The following is a 17,870-nucleotide window of genomic DNA, read 5'->3' on the forward strand; positions in this document are numbered from 1 at the left end:
TAAACACGTACTCTCAGAGAAAGTTCACGGGGCGAGTTCCGCCTATGGCAGTATCCATTCAATCAAAACGCTCTAAGAGCTTTTTATTCTCCCCCAGCAGCGGCCTGGAGAAAGAGACAATGTCCCAAGGACACGGGGTGCCGGATCTCACGGACCTGCAGATCCCTTGGGGTACTTGCCACCGCTGGGTCGGTAACACACAGGCAGGGGTGTCCGATCGCTGGGCTGTGCGTTTCGGGGTGTTCACACAGCGGGAGAGCCGCGGGCTCCGGGACACCCGCGCCGCTCGCATTCCCTCACGGGGTCCGGGACACCCGCGCCGTTCCCGCCCCCTCACGGACTCCGGGGCGCCCGCACCGCTGGCATCCCCTCACGGGCTCCGGGGCACCGGGACCGTTCCCGTCCCCTCACGGCCGGGCCGGGCCGGGCCGGGGCGGGGCGGGGCGGGGCGGGGCGCGCTCAGGTGCGGCGGCTCGCGCCGGGCCCCGCCCTTGCCCCGGGCACCACCTGGGGGGTGGGGTCAGGCGCCGGCGGATGGACACATCACCTGCTGTGACCGAATGACCCCTCATGCCCGGGCACCGCACCGTGCCCTTCTAAAGCCAGGACGGCGTGGTTTGCTCGTTGGTAAGCGCCGCGGAGGGGCGACATCGCGGCGCGGCCTCGGGGACCCGGCGGACTATTTGTCACCCCCGGAATAAGGGACTGTCGTGGCCGGGGTGGGCGTGTGCGCGCGCGCCATCCCGGTAGCGGGCGGGGAGGGAGGCGGAGGCGTTCGCGTCCGCAAGTAGTTCCGGTTGAGGAAGTCGGCGCTCGCGGCCGCCGGTTCCCGTGGCCGCGCCAGGGCAGGAGCGTTCCCGGCCCCGCTCCAGCCCCGCTCCAGCCCCGCCATGGCCACCCGCTCCTGCCGGGAGAAGGCGCAGAAGCAGAACGAGCAACACCAGGCCATCCTGGCCAAGCTGCTGCGGGAGGAGGACAACAAGTACTGCGCCGACTGCGAGGCCAAAGGTACGCGGGGCGGGGGGCGCGGGGCCCGGCCCGGGCTCGGCACTGCCCCGGCGGGTCCCGGCTCGGGGCGGCCGCGGGGCCCCGCTCGGGGCCGCGCCACGTCCGCAGGGGCGGCGGGACCGGCGGGCGGCTCCTCTCGGCAGAGGGCCCGGGGGCGGCGGCAGCGGGGTCGGGGGCAGCGGCGGTGCAGACAGACAGACAGACAGCCTGACCTTTCGGTGTGAGCCGCGCTCCGCTCTTCCCTGGGCTGGGCTGCAGCCGCCTCGTCCTCCAGCGAGGAGCCCCCAGCCGGGCTTTATGCAATGACTGGCCCAGCCCTTTCCTGAAGTTTCACGGCCGCGGCCGTTTCCTGCGCTGCCAGGTATCGATCGGAGCGGGCCGTGGCCTTCGGGAAGGGACTGGCCCATGCCAGGGGTAGGTGCCAGATGAGCTGGATGTCGGCTGTCCAAAACAATATTCCCTGCCCTGCTGACTCAGTCAGAATGCCAGGCTCTGTGAATCTGGATGTCTCAGTCTGGTTAAACGTGTCACAGATGTGGCTGTGGTGATGAATGGAATTTTAAAGATTGTATCACTGGCAAATCTTACAGTGCTTTAATTTTGTTTTCCTGCACAAAAGTAGATATATATTTGCGTTTGTATTTACCTTGGATTCTGTGGCTTTCAAATGGAAATTTGTAGCACGTCCCTCTTTCATCTAGAGTCAATTTATTATGATCTTGTTCTAGGTAAGGTGGCTGCACAGTAAGTTATTAAGTCTAATGCTTCCTGAATAACAATTGGAGTTCACGGTGTATGATTAATGCTAGAGCTGCCTTGTGCAGTCCTTCTCCACCTAAAGTGGAGGTGAAGTGTGAGTGAGCTTCGTTTGGGCTACCAGAAATGGCACTGTTTGTAAATTCTCTTCCCGTCTGTGTGCGCTACTGGATTTCACTGTGCACGCAAGTCATGCCATGCACAATCACAGAGAAGACTCTATTGTCTTAATGTAAACTCTTAGAAGTACAGGATATGGATTGCACCAAAGATAATGGGTCTTTATATTTTGTAAGTAACTCTGCCTAACCATTTCCAAACAGAGCTCCTCTTGCCCCCTGACAGCTGGTTACCATGTAAATGACTCTTCATAACCAGTGGCTCTCTGGAAAAAGCACATTTGTATGTTTCATCTGTTATTGGCACTCTTATTTTCATGCTGAATGCTGCTTGGTGTTGCTTGCTGATGGAATTCCACATGTAATTGTTCTGTAGCATCGGCCTGAGGGCTGTGTTGCTCAAGACTGGAGTCCAGAATTCTCCAATCACTTGTCCCATCTTCCAAGTTTTCTCTTCTAACTCTGGCTTAGTTAAAATGTTTGCACATCTCTGTAACCCTCAGTGCTCTGTATCTTTTGCCCTTTCAGTTCAGCAGTGCTGGCACTTTCAGCTTCCTTTTCCTTATATTTGTGTTATTAAGTGGTTTTATTCAGTGTTCTTTTCTCTTGTGCTTTCTTTCATAGATCAAGCTTTGGTGTATCTTGAATTTGGTTTTCTTTTTCCTGTTCAGGTTCTGGAGGACCTACCAACATCTTGACCAGGCTGTCTTCTGCTAGTACATGTTCATTCAGTTTTCAAATTTCTAGTAAACTGTTTTATTTAGGTACCTACTAAAATCTGATGGCACTTTTGAAAGCTTCTTGCTTTTCTCTTTTGCTTTCTCTGTATGCCAGAAGCCTGGCTTGCCTTCACCCTGTCTCCAGGAAAGGTGGCATGAAAATACTGGATGATGCAATGTGAGGGACTTGTGGTTTGGCAGTTCCTTTTTTATTTATTCTGTTCTTCCCTTCAAGTTTAATGTGTGTTTGCTTCATTCTGTTGTAGCAATTTTGATTTTAAATCCTGTATCATATTAGCTTTGTAGTGCTATCTGACTTTGCCTGTACTGTGTATGTTTGGGGGTTTTTAATAGTTGGAAGGAAGAGTGTGGAATGATAAACTTGCTTTAGTTGCAGCTCTTCTAAAGGCACTTGACTGAGATGTGGCCATAGATACACAGTTTGTGGAGATTTCTTACTTGAAGTTTAGGAAGCTTCCTTCAGGGAAGGAGGGTTGTGTGAACAATGTTGACATGCTTCCACTATACCCTGAAGTCTGGATTTCCATGTGCCTCCAGAAGACAGCTCAGAAAAAAAGGAAACATAATCAGTTGTTAAGTTGAAAATCAAGCTTATCATGAGCATGCAGTGCCGCTGTTGAACTCTGCTTAAAGGCTGCAGCCAGCTGTTTTTTCCTAATGTGTTTCATGTTTAATCCATGGTGTATGAGTGCTCATGACTTGCTGCTGCCTGGCAAAGCTGTAGTTTTGCTAGTCCTGGAATGCAGAGCTGTGTGAGGCAGCAGCTATGAACGTGGCTCTGCTAGCTAACCAGAGCCTGCCAGCTGTCTGGCATTCCCCAGCCTGTGAGATCTCCTTCACCTCTTGCAACGCTGGCAGCATCCCTTTCATCTCTAGTCCTGTTTGTTATTAGTCTGGAGTTTCCTATCGTCAGTTCCACTGGAGAGCCTCTTGATCCTGGATTCTGCAGAAATTAACCCGACAAAATGTTAACGACTTCTCTTGTGTCAGTCCTAGTTTGGCATGTCTTTGGTTTTCTTCATGTAATGTATTCTTTCTTTTCTCTGCAATGTTGCAAACTTTAGTTTCTGTTACTTTCCTCTCTTGTGTGAACTTTGCTCCTTTGTCTGTCCTTCTCCCTTCTGTTGCTCAGTAGGAGGTTCCAAGTTCTGTGTTTTGTTTCTTTTTCTGTTCACATAATTGTGGGGTAACATCTTCATGATTAATTCCAGTTGTTTTAACTGAGCTGCAGTTGTCTTGGATCTTATTCTGTCAGTACCTAAAAACGTCCTTTCAGTATGGTCTTTCAGATTGCTGTCATTTCAGCATGGGCACTTAACTGAAAATAATTCCTTTCTCTTACCCTAGATATTATAGTATCTCTTAAACCTGAAGTGTTATATTTACCCTGGGCTTCTTTTCAGATAGTCACATCCAAAGGTTGTGGAAATCTTGCAGATGATACTTGTCTATCTAGCTGCTATTCTTTGAGGCTCTGGCAATTCTTAAGTAGCCAGACATAATTTAAAATCTTACCAATATCCTTTTGACCCTAAACAATGTATGTGTGGTCCTATTGGCATATTTGCCACTCATTACTCTCATTGCATCTACTGTAATGCTATGTTGAACTCTTCCTTCATATCAATAAGGCTTCTTTCATATCAATATAATGCTGGCTTTTACTTCTTGCATCAAAAAGGGGATAGAGGATCTCACTACCGTCCTGTCACTCCTGAGTCACTGAGTTAGCTTTCCTTGCCCACCTGCAGGAATGCCATATGCATTGCCAGCAAAGAAGTCTGAAGCGTGCACCTTTCCAGTATTTATTGTATGCTTGCTCTGTGTAAGAATTAGAAAAGGCTATTTCTTGGTCATCCTGAAAACAATATGTCATTAGCAGTGGTCTTGTATCAAGAACAAACCTATCCTTTGATTTGTGGCCTGCTTCTTCAAGTGTGAGGTATGCAGATACATTGCATGGCTTTGTAAGGTGAGGAATGCAGCTGAGAACACATCTGCCAGAGTAGTATTAAGTAATAAGTAGGATTGCTGACCCTGGAACCAGTTTCTAGAAGTGATTTTTATTCTGTATTTGACTTTTGCTTGTTCAAATAGCTGCTCTGAATCTGACTGTTGCTGCTAAAATGTGTTGGAAACTACCTGTTGTAGGGCCATACGGTGGTTGCCATATGTCACCTTCAAATTGTAAATCTTGCAGCTGTCAGAGAGATGAGATGAGATGATACTTCTGTGGGGAAGAAGCCTGAAAATGAAAGGTTCTGGAACTGTCTTTGCAATCACTGAGACTTTGGAAAGAGTGAGGAGGCTGGGATGACATTTGACAAGGCAGTTCTTGTCTGTGTACTGTCTGTTCTTTACATCCCTATGTGAACAGCTGTCTGCATAAGGAGCTGATGTCTTCCCAGTGTTCTGTTACTAGGAAGGAGTTACACTACTGTTTCTGATGCTTGTAGGAAATAGTAGGGTATGTTGACAGTAGATTAAGCCACCCTGAAGTTTTGAAAGAGAGGCAACTGAAATTCCTTTGTGATCCTTTTGTTTGTATAACTAAGTAAAGCTGGCAGGAATTGGAAGGATGTAGGAGAAGCTGTATCAGGTTTGCAGACTATGCTGAAAGCTGTTGTAAAGCATTTGAATTTTTCTTACTTTTCACTGTAGAGGGAGGGTAATGCATTTTTAAAATTGTTGTTTCAATCCTGATATTTGAATCCCTTAAGCAATAACACCTCTTAGAAATCTGTCAAATTAAGCCAAAATAAAAAAACCTCAAAGTGTTAACGTCAGTTGGGGACCCTTTGGCTATAGGGGCTATAATTTGCCATTTCTGCCCTGCTTATGACAGGCTAGAAGTCTTCTAGACTTGTGTTCTTATTGCTTGACAGCAAGGCTGGTGTTAGGATGCTGATATTGAATACTGAATCAAGTACTTAGAAGTTGAAGTGTGTGATGAAGCACAAAAGGAGATTAGTTTCAAACATGATTAGGAACAGTAATCAGTTTTATGCTCCCCATTTACAGAGGCAGCTGCCCTAGACCAGGACTGGTGGCCTTCAGTTTGCAGGCTTGCTTGCTTAGATGGACAGTCCTTTGATTCTGCTGAATACCTTGTCCCCTTCTAAGAAAAAACAATGTGAATGTTCTCTGGCATACCTTTTCTGTCTGCTGTGCTTGTATTGGGATGTTGTCTTTAAGACCAATGGATTGACTACTGAAGTCTGTAAATTCATCTCCCTATCAAGAAAGCAATTACCTGAGCTGTCAACTGCTTTAGATTTTTTTAAAACTGTAATCAAGTTAAAATAACATAATTGGAAACTTGCAGACCTTAGTGTAAACAGCTGTAGATGTTTTGGGCCTTCAGAAAAGGTGAATAAATTTCTGTATCAGAGGAAGTGTTCTGGGGGATTTTTTGGGGTTTTTTTTTTTTTTGTTTTTGTTTGCTTACTTCCTGCCTGATAGTGCTTGAAGCCTGTAGAAATGATCTGTTACCAAAATCACAGTACAAAGAAGCACATTGACACTGTTGCTTGTTCAACCAGATTAAAATTGGTTTACTTTGGTTATAATATTAACGAGAATACTTTTCAGTATTTATAGTTGTACTGTACAGTCACTGAATATCTGTGTGTGATTGAAGACTTGGCCTTCTGTCTGAAGAGTGGCAGGTACAGGCCCTTGGGAGTGTGGAGAGAGACTCAACAGGAAAGATTGGTACTAATATTTGTGTAGCTGAACTTAACTTTAGCTTCCCTAACAGCTAACCAATCCCAAGCATGATTGGTTTCTTTTCTCTCCCCCTTAGCAGTGGGAGAGAAAAGAAATATAGTTTAAGTAAGTGGGCAAACTAGCTATGTTAAGAAATCTGGAGTATCCCAGATATGTTTACAGCTGTTCAAACTCCTTTGTGTAGACATTCAAGTCTTGCATATGATCTCTTCTATGGCTGGGAGACCAACTTAAATATTTGTTTGATCACTTTTTGTGAAGCTGCCTTGTTGTTTACTTGTTTGATGTCTGGTCTTTTAAGCGTCTTAATCTTGCCTGTATTCTTTAATAGCTAGTGTACTTCTTTCCCAAGCAGATGGATAACTCTTACAGCTCACTGCCCTCAGCCTGTGCAAGGCATCAGCCCTTGCCTCACTGTCAGGGTAAGAAAGCTTTGTGACAGCTCATTGACAGAGCTCCCACCAGGGCAAGGCACTGGCTGCTGTACCTCCTCAGGTGAAAATCTTTGCTGTCTTCCTCCTCAGGTGGAGAAACCCCTGAGAGTACACTAGGGGAATAGAACACAGATGGATTATGCTGGAGGTCAGTTCCACACATCATCTCTGGTGCAACTTCTAGTCCTATTTTGAGGTTCAAGCACAAAGTACTAATTTACTGCTAGCTGATTGTGCTCTGAGGATATTCTGTACCAGTTGTTGCAAATAGCAGATGTTACTGCAGGTCACTCAGATCAAGAAAGTGCTGGTGTTTCTTTGTGTGTTTCTGTTGCAGGGTTCACATTGCTTCTGCAAGATAAGCTTGGGAAAGATCATGTGAGTGTAACAGACTGGAATATGAATTGACAGATACAACTGGAGGCCTCTGGCTCTCCAGTGGGGCTTTGCAATATCCTTCCTTAAGGAATAATGAAGGCAAAGTGTTTTGATTCAGGGTTGTTCTTACTTAAGCTTAGCTAACGAAATTATATATCTTGAGCTCTAATAATAGTAAGGAACTGTATCACTGGAAGTCCCAGTGATAATCTGGTACTTAGCTGCTAGTTTTCTGGCCTTTTTGTCAAAGACTGTGCCTTCAGAAACCCTTAGGGACCAGAACAACTTTAATCTCTCTTGGGACTGGATAACCAGGGTTTTTTTGTGATTTCCTGCTACAAAACAAAACTACATCAGTGCTCTCATTCTGCATGCTCTTAGCTGTTGCTGACACTATTTGGATGAGAGTGAAGCTTAGGAATTAGTTGCTGTTGCAGCCCTGAGAAGGATAGTTGTCTCCCCCAAGGAAAGAGCCCTTAAGACACCTCATTTGGTGGGAAAAAAGTACAGCAGCCTTAGCCTAGGACTTGTGAATGGGTTGTTGCAGTGTTGGGTGACACTAGTGGCCTCTGTAAGGAAGGGTGACTCTTTCGGACTCTTACAGTGGAGAGAAATATTTTCAAATAAGTCACAGGAAAGAAGTTTAGCTTGTAATACAACTGGATTGTTTGCAAAATTGAAGGCTTTTTTCCCAAAGTGGATGCAATCTCTGTTCTTCAGGACTTAAGTTGACCTGACTGTGTGAGACCCAAAGCAGCATGATTTAACTTTGAACTTAGCATTGCTTTGACAACAGGCCAGACTAGGTGACCTCCAGTGATCCCTTTCAACCTAATTATTTGTGACTACTAATAGAAGGATTTGTGGAACTTCTTTTTTAATTTTTTTTTATTATGTTGCAAATCTTTAGATTCTCTGAGGTGTATTATACAGATGCAGAAATCCTTATGTGCTTAGTTTGCTGCCCTGTGTTCAGAAGTTATTGGCAGTCTAAGCTGTTTCTGTTGTGTTGACCATAAGGATGGGACAGTTCCTGAAAAGTGATTATTGCTATTGATGAGACTATGCTTTTGCCTTTTTAAAGTGCAAAACACCCCACTTCTTTTGGAGGGCTACAGGTGTGTGTTCAAGTGCTCCTGAAGCTGCTGTTCTGCCACCCTTCAGTGATGTGCTCCTGCTGGATGCTGTTTGTACACTTGGAGTTTGCTTTGTTCCTGAATTTCCTTTTGCAGAATGGAATGATGCTGTGTTCCATCTTTGGTCTGAATGCTATAAAGAAGGAAGAGCAACTGTGCTGCAGTCTGTATCATGTCCTTGTACATGGAGGAGGCAATTAGATATGTCTGTGTGATATGCAGACTTTTAGGGAGGCTCCCTTTCCTGGAAAGATGACTCCTTCTTTAATGTGTGCATCCTATAGGATTTAAGAGAGTCAATTATCAGACATTATCAGGGAGTAGTCAGCAGGTGATTTAGCTCAGGTGTCACATTGTCTTGGACTGGCTTCATAAGGTTCATTTGAGCGTAATTCAGCTTTACTTTAAGAACTCTGGTGCTTCACAGTGTCTCTTGTGGCCACAGCTAAATTCTCCTAGACATAATGATTTTGCCTTGTGAAGAGGCAAAGTTGTTCAGTGATCTCTTATTTTTGTGTTGAGGTGGTTCTGAAGAGTTAGGCTGATGAACCCATGACTAGTTAAATCCATCTTCACTGTACTGTCAGCAGGTTGTTTTCGGGTATTATGGCAGAATAAAATGAGTTAGGACTGAGCTATGATTTTTGTTGGCATTGATGAGTGGGATAGCTCACAGCTGGAGGACTGCAGTGGGTAAGTACAGGTGCTTAGGAAGGGCAGGCTGGGGTGGTGGTAAAGGGGAGTTGCTGTGAGAGCAGTGGGGCTGCTCTAGCTTTACCTGCAGATGGGTGAGCCAGTTGAGAGCTTATGAGTCAGGAGTGGTAATGAGGATTTCCTCAGACAACTCAAGCCTAATGTTCACAAGCTTTCTTGCTAATAGGGTGCTTGGACCTCTCTTATTATTTTCTGAGGAGAAAACACAGCAAGGAGTAAGTAATCAGGGAAGTTTCTGGCATGCATTGATGCCCATATCTCAACACAAGTGCTTGCAAACAAGCAGTGACAGGTTGAAGATGTAGTCTTGGCTGCAGTGGTCATGAGGTAGAAGAGTTCAGGATCTGAACTGGAGACAGCAAAGCAAAGAGTAGGATTACAGCCATAATCTTCAGAAAGGAAGATTTTCTTCTGTTCAAGGATATTCTTGGAAGAATCACTTGGAAGCTGGTTCAGAGCAGAGAGAGCCAGGAAAGCAAGTTGACTACTTCTTAAAACTCTGGTGTGGCATATTGCAATGGATAGGAGATGGTACAGAGGCACCAGGAGTCCTGCTTGAATGAATGAGGAGCTTCTAAACAAGCTCAGACACAAAAAGGAAGCATACAACAGGTGGAAGCAGAAGCATGTTGGCCCAGGGAGAGCCTGGAGACATCATCCAAGCATGCAAAGGTGTCTAGGTCAGAAAGCCAGTGTCCATGTGGAGTTTGATCTTACAAGGTGTATGTGAATGGCAGCAAGGGAGGCATTTACAGATAACTGGCAGAAAAAAGAATGGACAAAATGTAGGCCTGCTGCTGAATGGGGAGGGGAACTGCTCATAAGGGATGTGGAAACAACTGAGACGTTCAATGTCTTCTTCACTTTGTTCTTTACTAGTTAGGCTTGTTTGCAGCAATTGTAGGCAAGGAAAGCGTACTCTCAGTTAGAAGGGAAGGATCAGGATTGGGATCACTGTACACAAGTCTCTGGGCTCTAATAGGATGCAGCCAGGAGTGAGACAGGGTGGTCAGGGTAATTCTGTGGTGACTATCATTAACTGAGGTCATGGTGACTGGGGGATGGGTTTTGGGGGCTGAACTCAACAAATGTCCTTACTGTCTCTGAAGAGGGCAAGAAGGAACGTGTAGGGAACCGCAAGCCAGTCTGCTTTGCCTTTGTTCCTGGAAAAGTGACAAACCAAAGAATTCTGAAAACACATGAAGAGAAATGATGGGCAGTAGTTGATGTGGGTTAATCAAGGGGCTGTAATATGTGACCAACCTGATGACAGCCTTCCACACTGAACCAAGCAGGATGACCAGCTTGGTGGACGAGAACAATGGGTGTTCTCTTACCTTGACCTTTCGTGGGGCTTTGGAAACTGTCTTGTAACAACTTCTTTGGTAAGTTAGTGAAATGCTTTCTGGATAAAGACACAGTGAGGTGGATTGAAAATAGCTTAGAGGCTAAAAGGCCAGGCTCAGGGTGGTGATCAGCATCTAAAGGTCAATGGGAGGCCAGTCCCTTTTGGTGTAGCTCAGGGATTGTTAATGAAGCCAGCACTGTTTAACATCTTCATTAATAACCTGTGTGACCGGACAGACCCCTCCCTTGGCAAACCTGATGGGATGCAAAGCTGGGAGGAGTGGCTGATAAACCAGATGGATGTGCTGCTACTTGGGAGCAGGCAAGTGAACACGTGGAAGAAATGAGCCAGCAGGAATGTTACGAAGTTCAACAAAGGGAAATGCAAAGCTCTGTCCCTAGGGAAGGGATGTTGGCAGTGCAGGAGAGATACTGTGGATCAAAAATTGTCATGAATCAGTAATGCACCCTTGCCTCAAGGACATCTTGGACTGAATTTCCAGAAGAGAGTGGTCAGTATGTGGGGGCAGGAGATCCTTTCCTCAGCACTGGTGAGGCTGCATCTGTAGTGCTGTCCCGTCCTGGGCTCCAGAAAGAAACAGGGACAGACTGGAGCTAGTCTAGCAAAGTGGCATGAAGGGGAAGGTCAGTGTGCCTTACAGTCCAGTAGAGGCTGAGAGCACTGAGATTGTTTAACCTGGAGGAGAGAAGACTGCTGAGGGGTTCTTAAGCATGTGTATAATAAATAACCTGGTGACAGAAAGTAAAGATGATGGAGGCAGACTTGTCTGGGATTTCTAGTGATAGGACCAAAAGGCAATGAATGCAAATGAAAATGCAGGAAGTTCCACAGAAAGATAAGAAGGTTTTTTTGTTGTGGTTCTTTTTTTGTTTGGTTTTCTGGGTTTTTTTTTTTTTTTGTTCTGTTTTGTTTTGAGGGTTTTTTGTTTTGTTTTGGGATGGGGGGGTTTTGTTTGTTTTTGTTTTTTTTTATGTGCACGTAGGTGTTTCTGGTTTTGTTTTTTTCTCCAGGAAAGGCTTAATATGATCAGGTTACCTGGAGAAGCTGAGGAGCATGCAATGTGGAAGCCCCAAAAATCTGCCTGGGAACAGCCCTAAGCAACCTGCTATGTTCTCTGTGCTCTGACCACCAGCTTGGACTAGCTCATCTTCTAGGGTCCCTTCTAGTCTCTGCTACTTCAGATTCATTTCAGTTGTTGTATCACTTACAAGCTGATATGGAGTCCCTCTGTAGATACCATGTAATTTTTTCCTCTTTTTTCCCCAGTGAGCAAGTATCAGTCTAGGTCAATTCAAAGCAGATTCTTTGTTTAAAGTTGAAGTCATTTATGAGAAAGTGATGAAACAGTAGTAAGTACAGACTGCAGTAGAGCTTTGAGTTTTCAAGAAATACAGAAATCTTTGTGCATCCAGAGACAAAAAGGACCAAATCTAGCCATTTGGAGCAAATTGAGATGCTACGGTAAAAGGGTTACTCATGTGTTGTGTTTGGCTGAAATGTTTGTCTAGCTAGGAGAATAACTTCACAACTTTCACTGCTCTGTAGAGCTGGTAGAAAGTTGCTTAGAGCTAGTGGCCCTTGTGTCAGAAATTTCCCTGGCTTTTAAAACTACTGGTTTGAACTCCATGTTATGACTAACAGAGATTTCCCTCTGGAAGACTGGGGCAAAAAAGATTCTGCAGATCTACAGATTCTACAAAAGTTAGTACAGATTCCTGGTTTTCTTCAGTTTTGGCCTCTTTGTTGATTAATGTTTGAGAGCTTGAGCAATATTAGTTCTCTGAACATTTTTGTCTTGAATGGCTTTGCAAAAATCCCTTCAAACAGAACTGCTTTATTGTCTTAGTGAAAACTTTGCAAATTTAAAATTTGAATGGATACCTATATATATTCATCTTTGTTTACAGTAGACTCTGATTATGTGATATACTGCTAACTCCTGCTTATCTTCCACTGTCTTGTCTTGATCACTTTTTGCTTTCTATTACATGATAACCTTGTATGAGTGTATATTCTCAAGGAACTCCTGCCCAGTGCTATGAAACAGCCCAATCAAGAGAACCAGAGTTCCTGCCTTGTTTCCTACTTATCCAAAATACTGATGAGATGTGTCTTCCTCTGAGCAGAGAAGCCAGATGCTTTTCTGCTCTGAGGTAACAATCTGCAGAGGAGGAAGAACTTGGAGAAGCAGAGAACATCCTTGTGCTGCAAGTCTGTGGTAGATGTGGCTATAGAATGCTGATGTTGTAGCTTATGGAGTTTGTGACAAGTTTTATGTGTGTTTTTTGTGTTCTGCCTGTCTCAGTAGCCTTAAACTGTCAATTGCCCCTTTAGTCTCTCCAGGAAAAGTGTTTGTTTCTGGTAGAAGATGGAGAAAAAAAGAGGTAGAGACTGTAGCTCAGTGCCTGCCAGAGTGGAGCTGTGGACAGCCATGTGAGTTGGAGGCAGTGTTGCCAAGCAACTGACTTTGCAGGTGTGGTTTGGTGAAGGAGCAGTTCTTTCTCTAAAAGCTGTGTCAGGCTATGATTTTTTTTGTTTAAAAATAGGAAAAAAAATGGAGTAGGTAACTTTCTCTCTTGTATGGATGAGAAAAGGAATGCAATATTCCACACTGAGCTATTGATTGCTATACAAGAATCTAATGCATTTTTACTGAAGTCTTTGAATGGAAATGAATAAAGTTTCATAGTAGAGGACCTCATTGGTAGGATTAAAGGCAGTAGCAGTCCTATAAGGAATTCTGCAAAAGACAATGGAAGTGATTCATCATATAACCTGGTATTTTTGAATGCAGCTGAACTTGTGGGTGGATTCAAAACATGGCAATGATGGACAATCTGGAATGGATGATCATTTGAAATAAGCTCCTGGCAATGTGTGCTGAAGGCATTTGGGTTTAAATTTGTCTTTCACAACAATTTATAGAAGCAACCAATGTATTGATAAGCAATTATGCTTTTATAATATAGGGACTGATTATCCCATTAAGGCGTGTATATATGGGGTGTTTGTTCAGTTACCTGTTATCTGTAGAATGACAGAAATATCCCTTTAAACATGGCAAATGCCACACTTTATGTGCACCCTTTAGATCTTCAGAGGAAGTGTGCTTGAGCACTTCAGCAGGGGTGAAGCCAGAGGCATGTCAGTAGGACACTGGGTGCAGGCTTTTAGGTCTTTGTTCTCATTGCCACGTGATACCTGGGTTATTCTCAATGTTAGATTCATTGAGCTGCTGTACTGGGGCTGGCTGAGAGGGGGGTAACTTTCCATAGCAGCACTCGTGGTGCTGTGCTTTGCAGCTCTAGGGGGTGTTGATGTCCCAGCAGTGTTTCAGCTGGTGCTGAGCAGTGCAGGTGCAGCATCAAGGCTCTCTTCAGCCTCCCCCAAAGGCCACTGGGCTGCAGGTGGGTGAAAGTTTGCCAGGGGACGTAGCCAGGACAGCTGACCCAAACAAACCCAAGGGATAGGCTGTAACAAGTGACAAAGCAAAAGCTAACAGAAAGAAGGGGAATGGGGAGGTTTTGTAGTTAGGGTGTTTGTCTTCCAGAGCAACCAACTGTGTACTGAGACCTCACTTCCTAGGAAGTGGATATGACCTGCTGATAGGAGAATAAATATTTTTCTTCTTACTTCTGCATATGGTCTTTGCTTTTCTTTATTAAACTGCCTTTATCTTGGCCCATGGGGGTTTTTATCTTATTTTCTCCTCTTTGGTGGGTACATGATGACCAAACAAGGATGCACCACAGCTGCTGAGGGTTTCTTGTGTCTTCTAAGTACAAAGTAACTGGCATTCTCATTAATGAAGACTGTGAAGCCTTGGTTCCATTTTCTAGGTGTTCTGCAGCATAGAGCAAGCAACTTCTGAAAGAAGAGATGATGCTAAATACCCCTTGATACTTGTGTTTTTCACTGTGATTTCTGTGCAGCTTTCTGGGTGTTCATGGAGTTTCTGCTTTAAAAAGGTTACTCCAAAAATGTATTTGTGGCACAAAAGGATTCTGTCAAATGTTTGGTCTTAAGTGAGAATTTGAAAAATACAGTAGATCCAAGATCTCATGCCTGAGAGGCTTGCAAAGTTTTGAGAGCACATTTGGAGAATTGATAACTTCTCAAGCAACCTTAATCCTGCTTTGAACTCATACTCACAAGTCTGTATTTCAGACTGAATGCAGCTACTGCTTTGGTATTGTATTCCGTTTCTCTTCTGGCATCTGAAGAAAATGATATTTTGAGGAAAAATACTGTACAGCTACAACTTATTTTCTACACAAAATACAGAAGATCACTTTGGAAAAATAACTTGCACAAAAAGCCCTCCCAACTTTCTCTCAAATTTTTTGAAGCGCAAATCTAGTTAAATCAGCTGTGAGGAGCACTACTTAAAAGTAAATTTGTTCTTTCTTTTCTCAGTCACATGCAGCTGATATAATGATGTCTGAGTATTGATGATTGTCTGTCATGCTGGAATGTTTAACTGTGTTAGTTTGAATTACATTTATTTTATTGTCATCACGCAGGAGACCAACATAGTTGTAGGAAGGAAGAAGATGCCATTAGAAAAATGCAAAGCACATTTAAGCCTTGAATGTGTGCCATGATGCATTTGAATTGGATATAAATAAGTTACTTTGTGGTTAAAAACAACAAAATTTTCAAATACTGGACTGAGTTTTTCCTCAAAGAGTTGGTGAAATATGCCTTAGAGTTGTTCAAAACAGCTGAACAAAGCCCAAGCAGCATGATCTGATTAGATGTGATTGAAATATGGAGTTAATCTAAGTGACCTCAGGAAGTCCATTTATGCCTAGATTATATCTCCTTTGTTCACTGGCTGAGGAAATACAGGAGTTAACACCTGCTCTTTAGAAGACAGATCTCACAGAGCATAGATACCTTCAGTTGTGTGGATTGGCTCAGACCTAGATTCAGGGAGGGATACTGAAGCACTCCAAGGTGTGATCCATTTGCTGAGACTTGGGCAGAGTGCAGTATTGGGGTGTAGCTACCCTGACATTTGTGGGAAGGGTTTGTGTCTATGACACTGGAGCTTCAAGTGGAGTAAAGGCGTGATTCTGCTTGTCCTCTTCAGCCTATTCTTTCCCTGGTCTGTTAATTCAGTACCCTGAGCTCCACTGGAAGTTCTGCTCTGAAGATTGACAATATCATTACAGTGAACTTGGGGCTCAAGACCAGAGGTGCATTTGCGAGGTACGCTGTTCCTGTGCCTGAGAACTGAGAACTGTGTTTGAGGGTGAGCCAATGAGCTCTCTGTAGGTAAGACATGAATGGTGCAGCCTAAAAATCTGCTTGATCTGTTCTGCATAACCTGAAGAGGAAGTGAGACAGTATGTAGAGGAGGAATGTAGATTAATGTCTGCAGTGGATGTGGATGCCAGTGGGATGGCAGAGAGACTCAGAAGAGTAATATTAAGAACTCCTGAGTTGATATAAAGACAAGTAAAGCAAAAGCTGTGCCCACAAGCAAGGCAAAATAAGGAATTAATTCACTACTTAGCATCAGCAGGTGGGTGTTCAGCCTTCTCCAGGAAAGCAGTTCCATCACACGTAATAGTTATGTAGTTACTCACTCCAAATGTCTCTTTCTCCTTCATACTCCAGTTTTTATTGCTGAGCACAGGTTATATGCCATGTCCCTTTGGTCAGATGGGGTCAGATGTCTCAGCTGTGTCCCTTTCTGGCCTCTTGCCCACCCCAGCCTCCTCACTGGCAGGACAGTCTGAGGAGCAGAAAAGGCCTCAATGCTATAATGGAAGCACTGCTCAGCAATAGCTAAAACATTGGTGTGTTATTGACACTGATTTGGTCTCAGATTCAGAACACACCATGTAGGGCTTTCTATGAAGAAAATAAACTCCATCCCCACACAAACGAATATAGCAGAGAGGATTGGTACATGAAAGAATCTGGCTGTCATTATAGATTATTTCAGGATATTTTTACTGTCTAGAAGCTGGAATTTGGCATTTTACTTTGCCTGCTCATGGCTGCTTGAACAGGGTGTACTTTTTGCTCAGTATAAACTGACTGGGTGGCCAGGCCCAGAGAGTGGTGAATGGAGTCACATCCATCTGGTCACTTGTGGAGTTCCCCAGGGCTCAGTCTTTGGTCCAGTCCTGTTTAATATCTCTATCAATGATGTGGATGAGTGTCTTGAGTGCACCCTCAGTCAGTTTACAGATTATACCGAATTAGGTGGGGCTGTTGATTTGCTGGAAGGAGACAGGAAGGCTCCACAGAGGAATCTCAACAGGCTCTATCCATGGGCTGAGGTCAGTTGTGTGAGAATCAACAAGGCCAAGAGCTGGGTGCTGCCCTTGGGTCACAGCAATGCCCTGCAGTGCTGCAAGCTGCCCGATGGAGGAGGACCTGGAGGTGCTGCTTGGCAGCAGCTGAACGTGAGCCAGGGTGTGCCCAAGGAGGCAGTGGCATCCTGGCCCATGTCAGCCACAGGAGCAGGAGCAGGGCAGGGATTGTGCCTCTGTTTGGCACTGCTGGGGCTGCCCCTCAAATCCTGTGTCCAGTTCTGGGCCCCTCACTGCAGGAAGGACATGGAGGTGCTGGAGTGAGTCCAGAGAAGGGCAGCAGAGCTGGTGAAGGGTCTGGAATGCGAGTCCTGTGAGGAGCAGCTGAGGGAGCTGCAGGTTGTTTAGTGTCAAGGGGAGGATGCTCAGGGGAGCTCCAATCACTCTGCAGTTCTTTGAAAGGAGGTAGCCAGGTGAAGGTTGGCCCTTTCTCCCAGGCAGCCTGGACAGGAGGAAGTAGCCTCAAATTGTGCCAGGAAAGGTATAGAATAGATATTGGGGAAGATTTCTTCACTGAAAAGTTGGTCAGGCATTGGAACAGGCTGCTCAGCTCCACTGCCTGAAGTGCTGAATCATCATCATCCCTGGAAGTATTAAAGTGCAGGTAGAGGAGGTACTTGGCCCTGTTTGGTTAATGGTGGAACTTTAAAATACCTCTTGTTGGAGGGGTTATGGGAGTTCATTTACCATTTTTGTTGTGGGTGAGAAAGCACGTCCCTGGAGTCATTGGGGACTGCACAGAGCTTGTACAGTTTAGGAACGTTTATTTAAGGATCTCTTCAGTTATATTTGGGGAAAAAAGGAAAGGAAAGCTGACTAATGCAATTGCTAGATAATGTCTCTGCTAGAGAACAGTTCATTCTTGTTTATGGCAAACAGGCTACATGATAAGCCTGTCTGCAAACAAATCTTATCTCTGAGGTTTTTGTCATAGTTTAAAGAAGAACTTTAATTACTGACTGAAGGGTGGTTTTTTTTTAAGCAGGTGTTTATATAATCTTTGTCCTTTGCCTGGGTGTGCAGAGGGATTATTACATCCTAACAGAGTAGTATAGGTTTATAAATTTCTTTTTCTTTTTAGTGATGCTTTTACTTAATACTTAGGTATCAGCTTATGAAAACATTTTGTAAGAGCTCACTGTTGCCCATTTTCCTTTT

At 44.6% G+C, this 17,870-nt stretch overlaps 1 protein-coding gene across 4 annotated transcripts in view; it reads left to right on the plus strand.

Moving 5' to 3' along the window:
• Positions 1-766: 766 nt before the first annotated feature.
• The window catches only part of SMAP1 (small ArfGAP 1), a 91,254-nt gene continuing 74,150 nt past the window's right edge, over positions 767-17,870 (plus strand). For 2 of the 4 annotated variants that reach the window (XM_064707345.1, XM_064707347.1), the window contains exon 1: positions 767-1,008. In XM_064707345.1, the coding sequence (XP_064563415.1) occupies positions 891-1,008 (118 nt within the window). In that variant the 5' untranslated portion in view covers positions 767-890. The remainder of the gene's footprint in view (positions 1,009-17,870) is intronic. The other 2 variants (XM_064707343.1, XM_064707346.1) reach the window with 1 other exon arrangement.

Source organism: Zonotrichia leucophrys, chromosome 3, assembly GCF_028769735.1.
Source record: "Zonotrichia leucophrys gambelii isolate GWCS_2022_RI chromosome 3, RI_Zleu_2.0, whole genome shotgun sequence".
NCBI classification, from domain to species: domain Eukaryota; kingdom Metazoa; phylum Chordata; class Aves; order Passeriformes; family Passerellidae; genus Zonotrichia; species Zonotrichia leucophrys.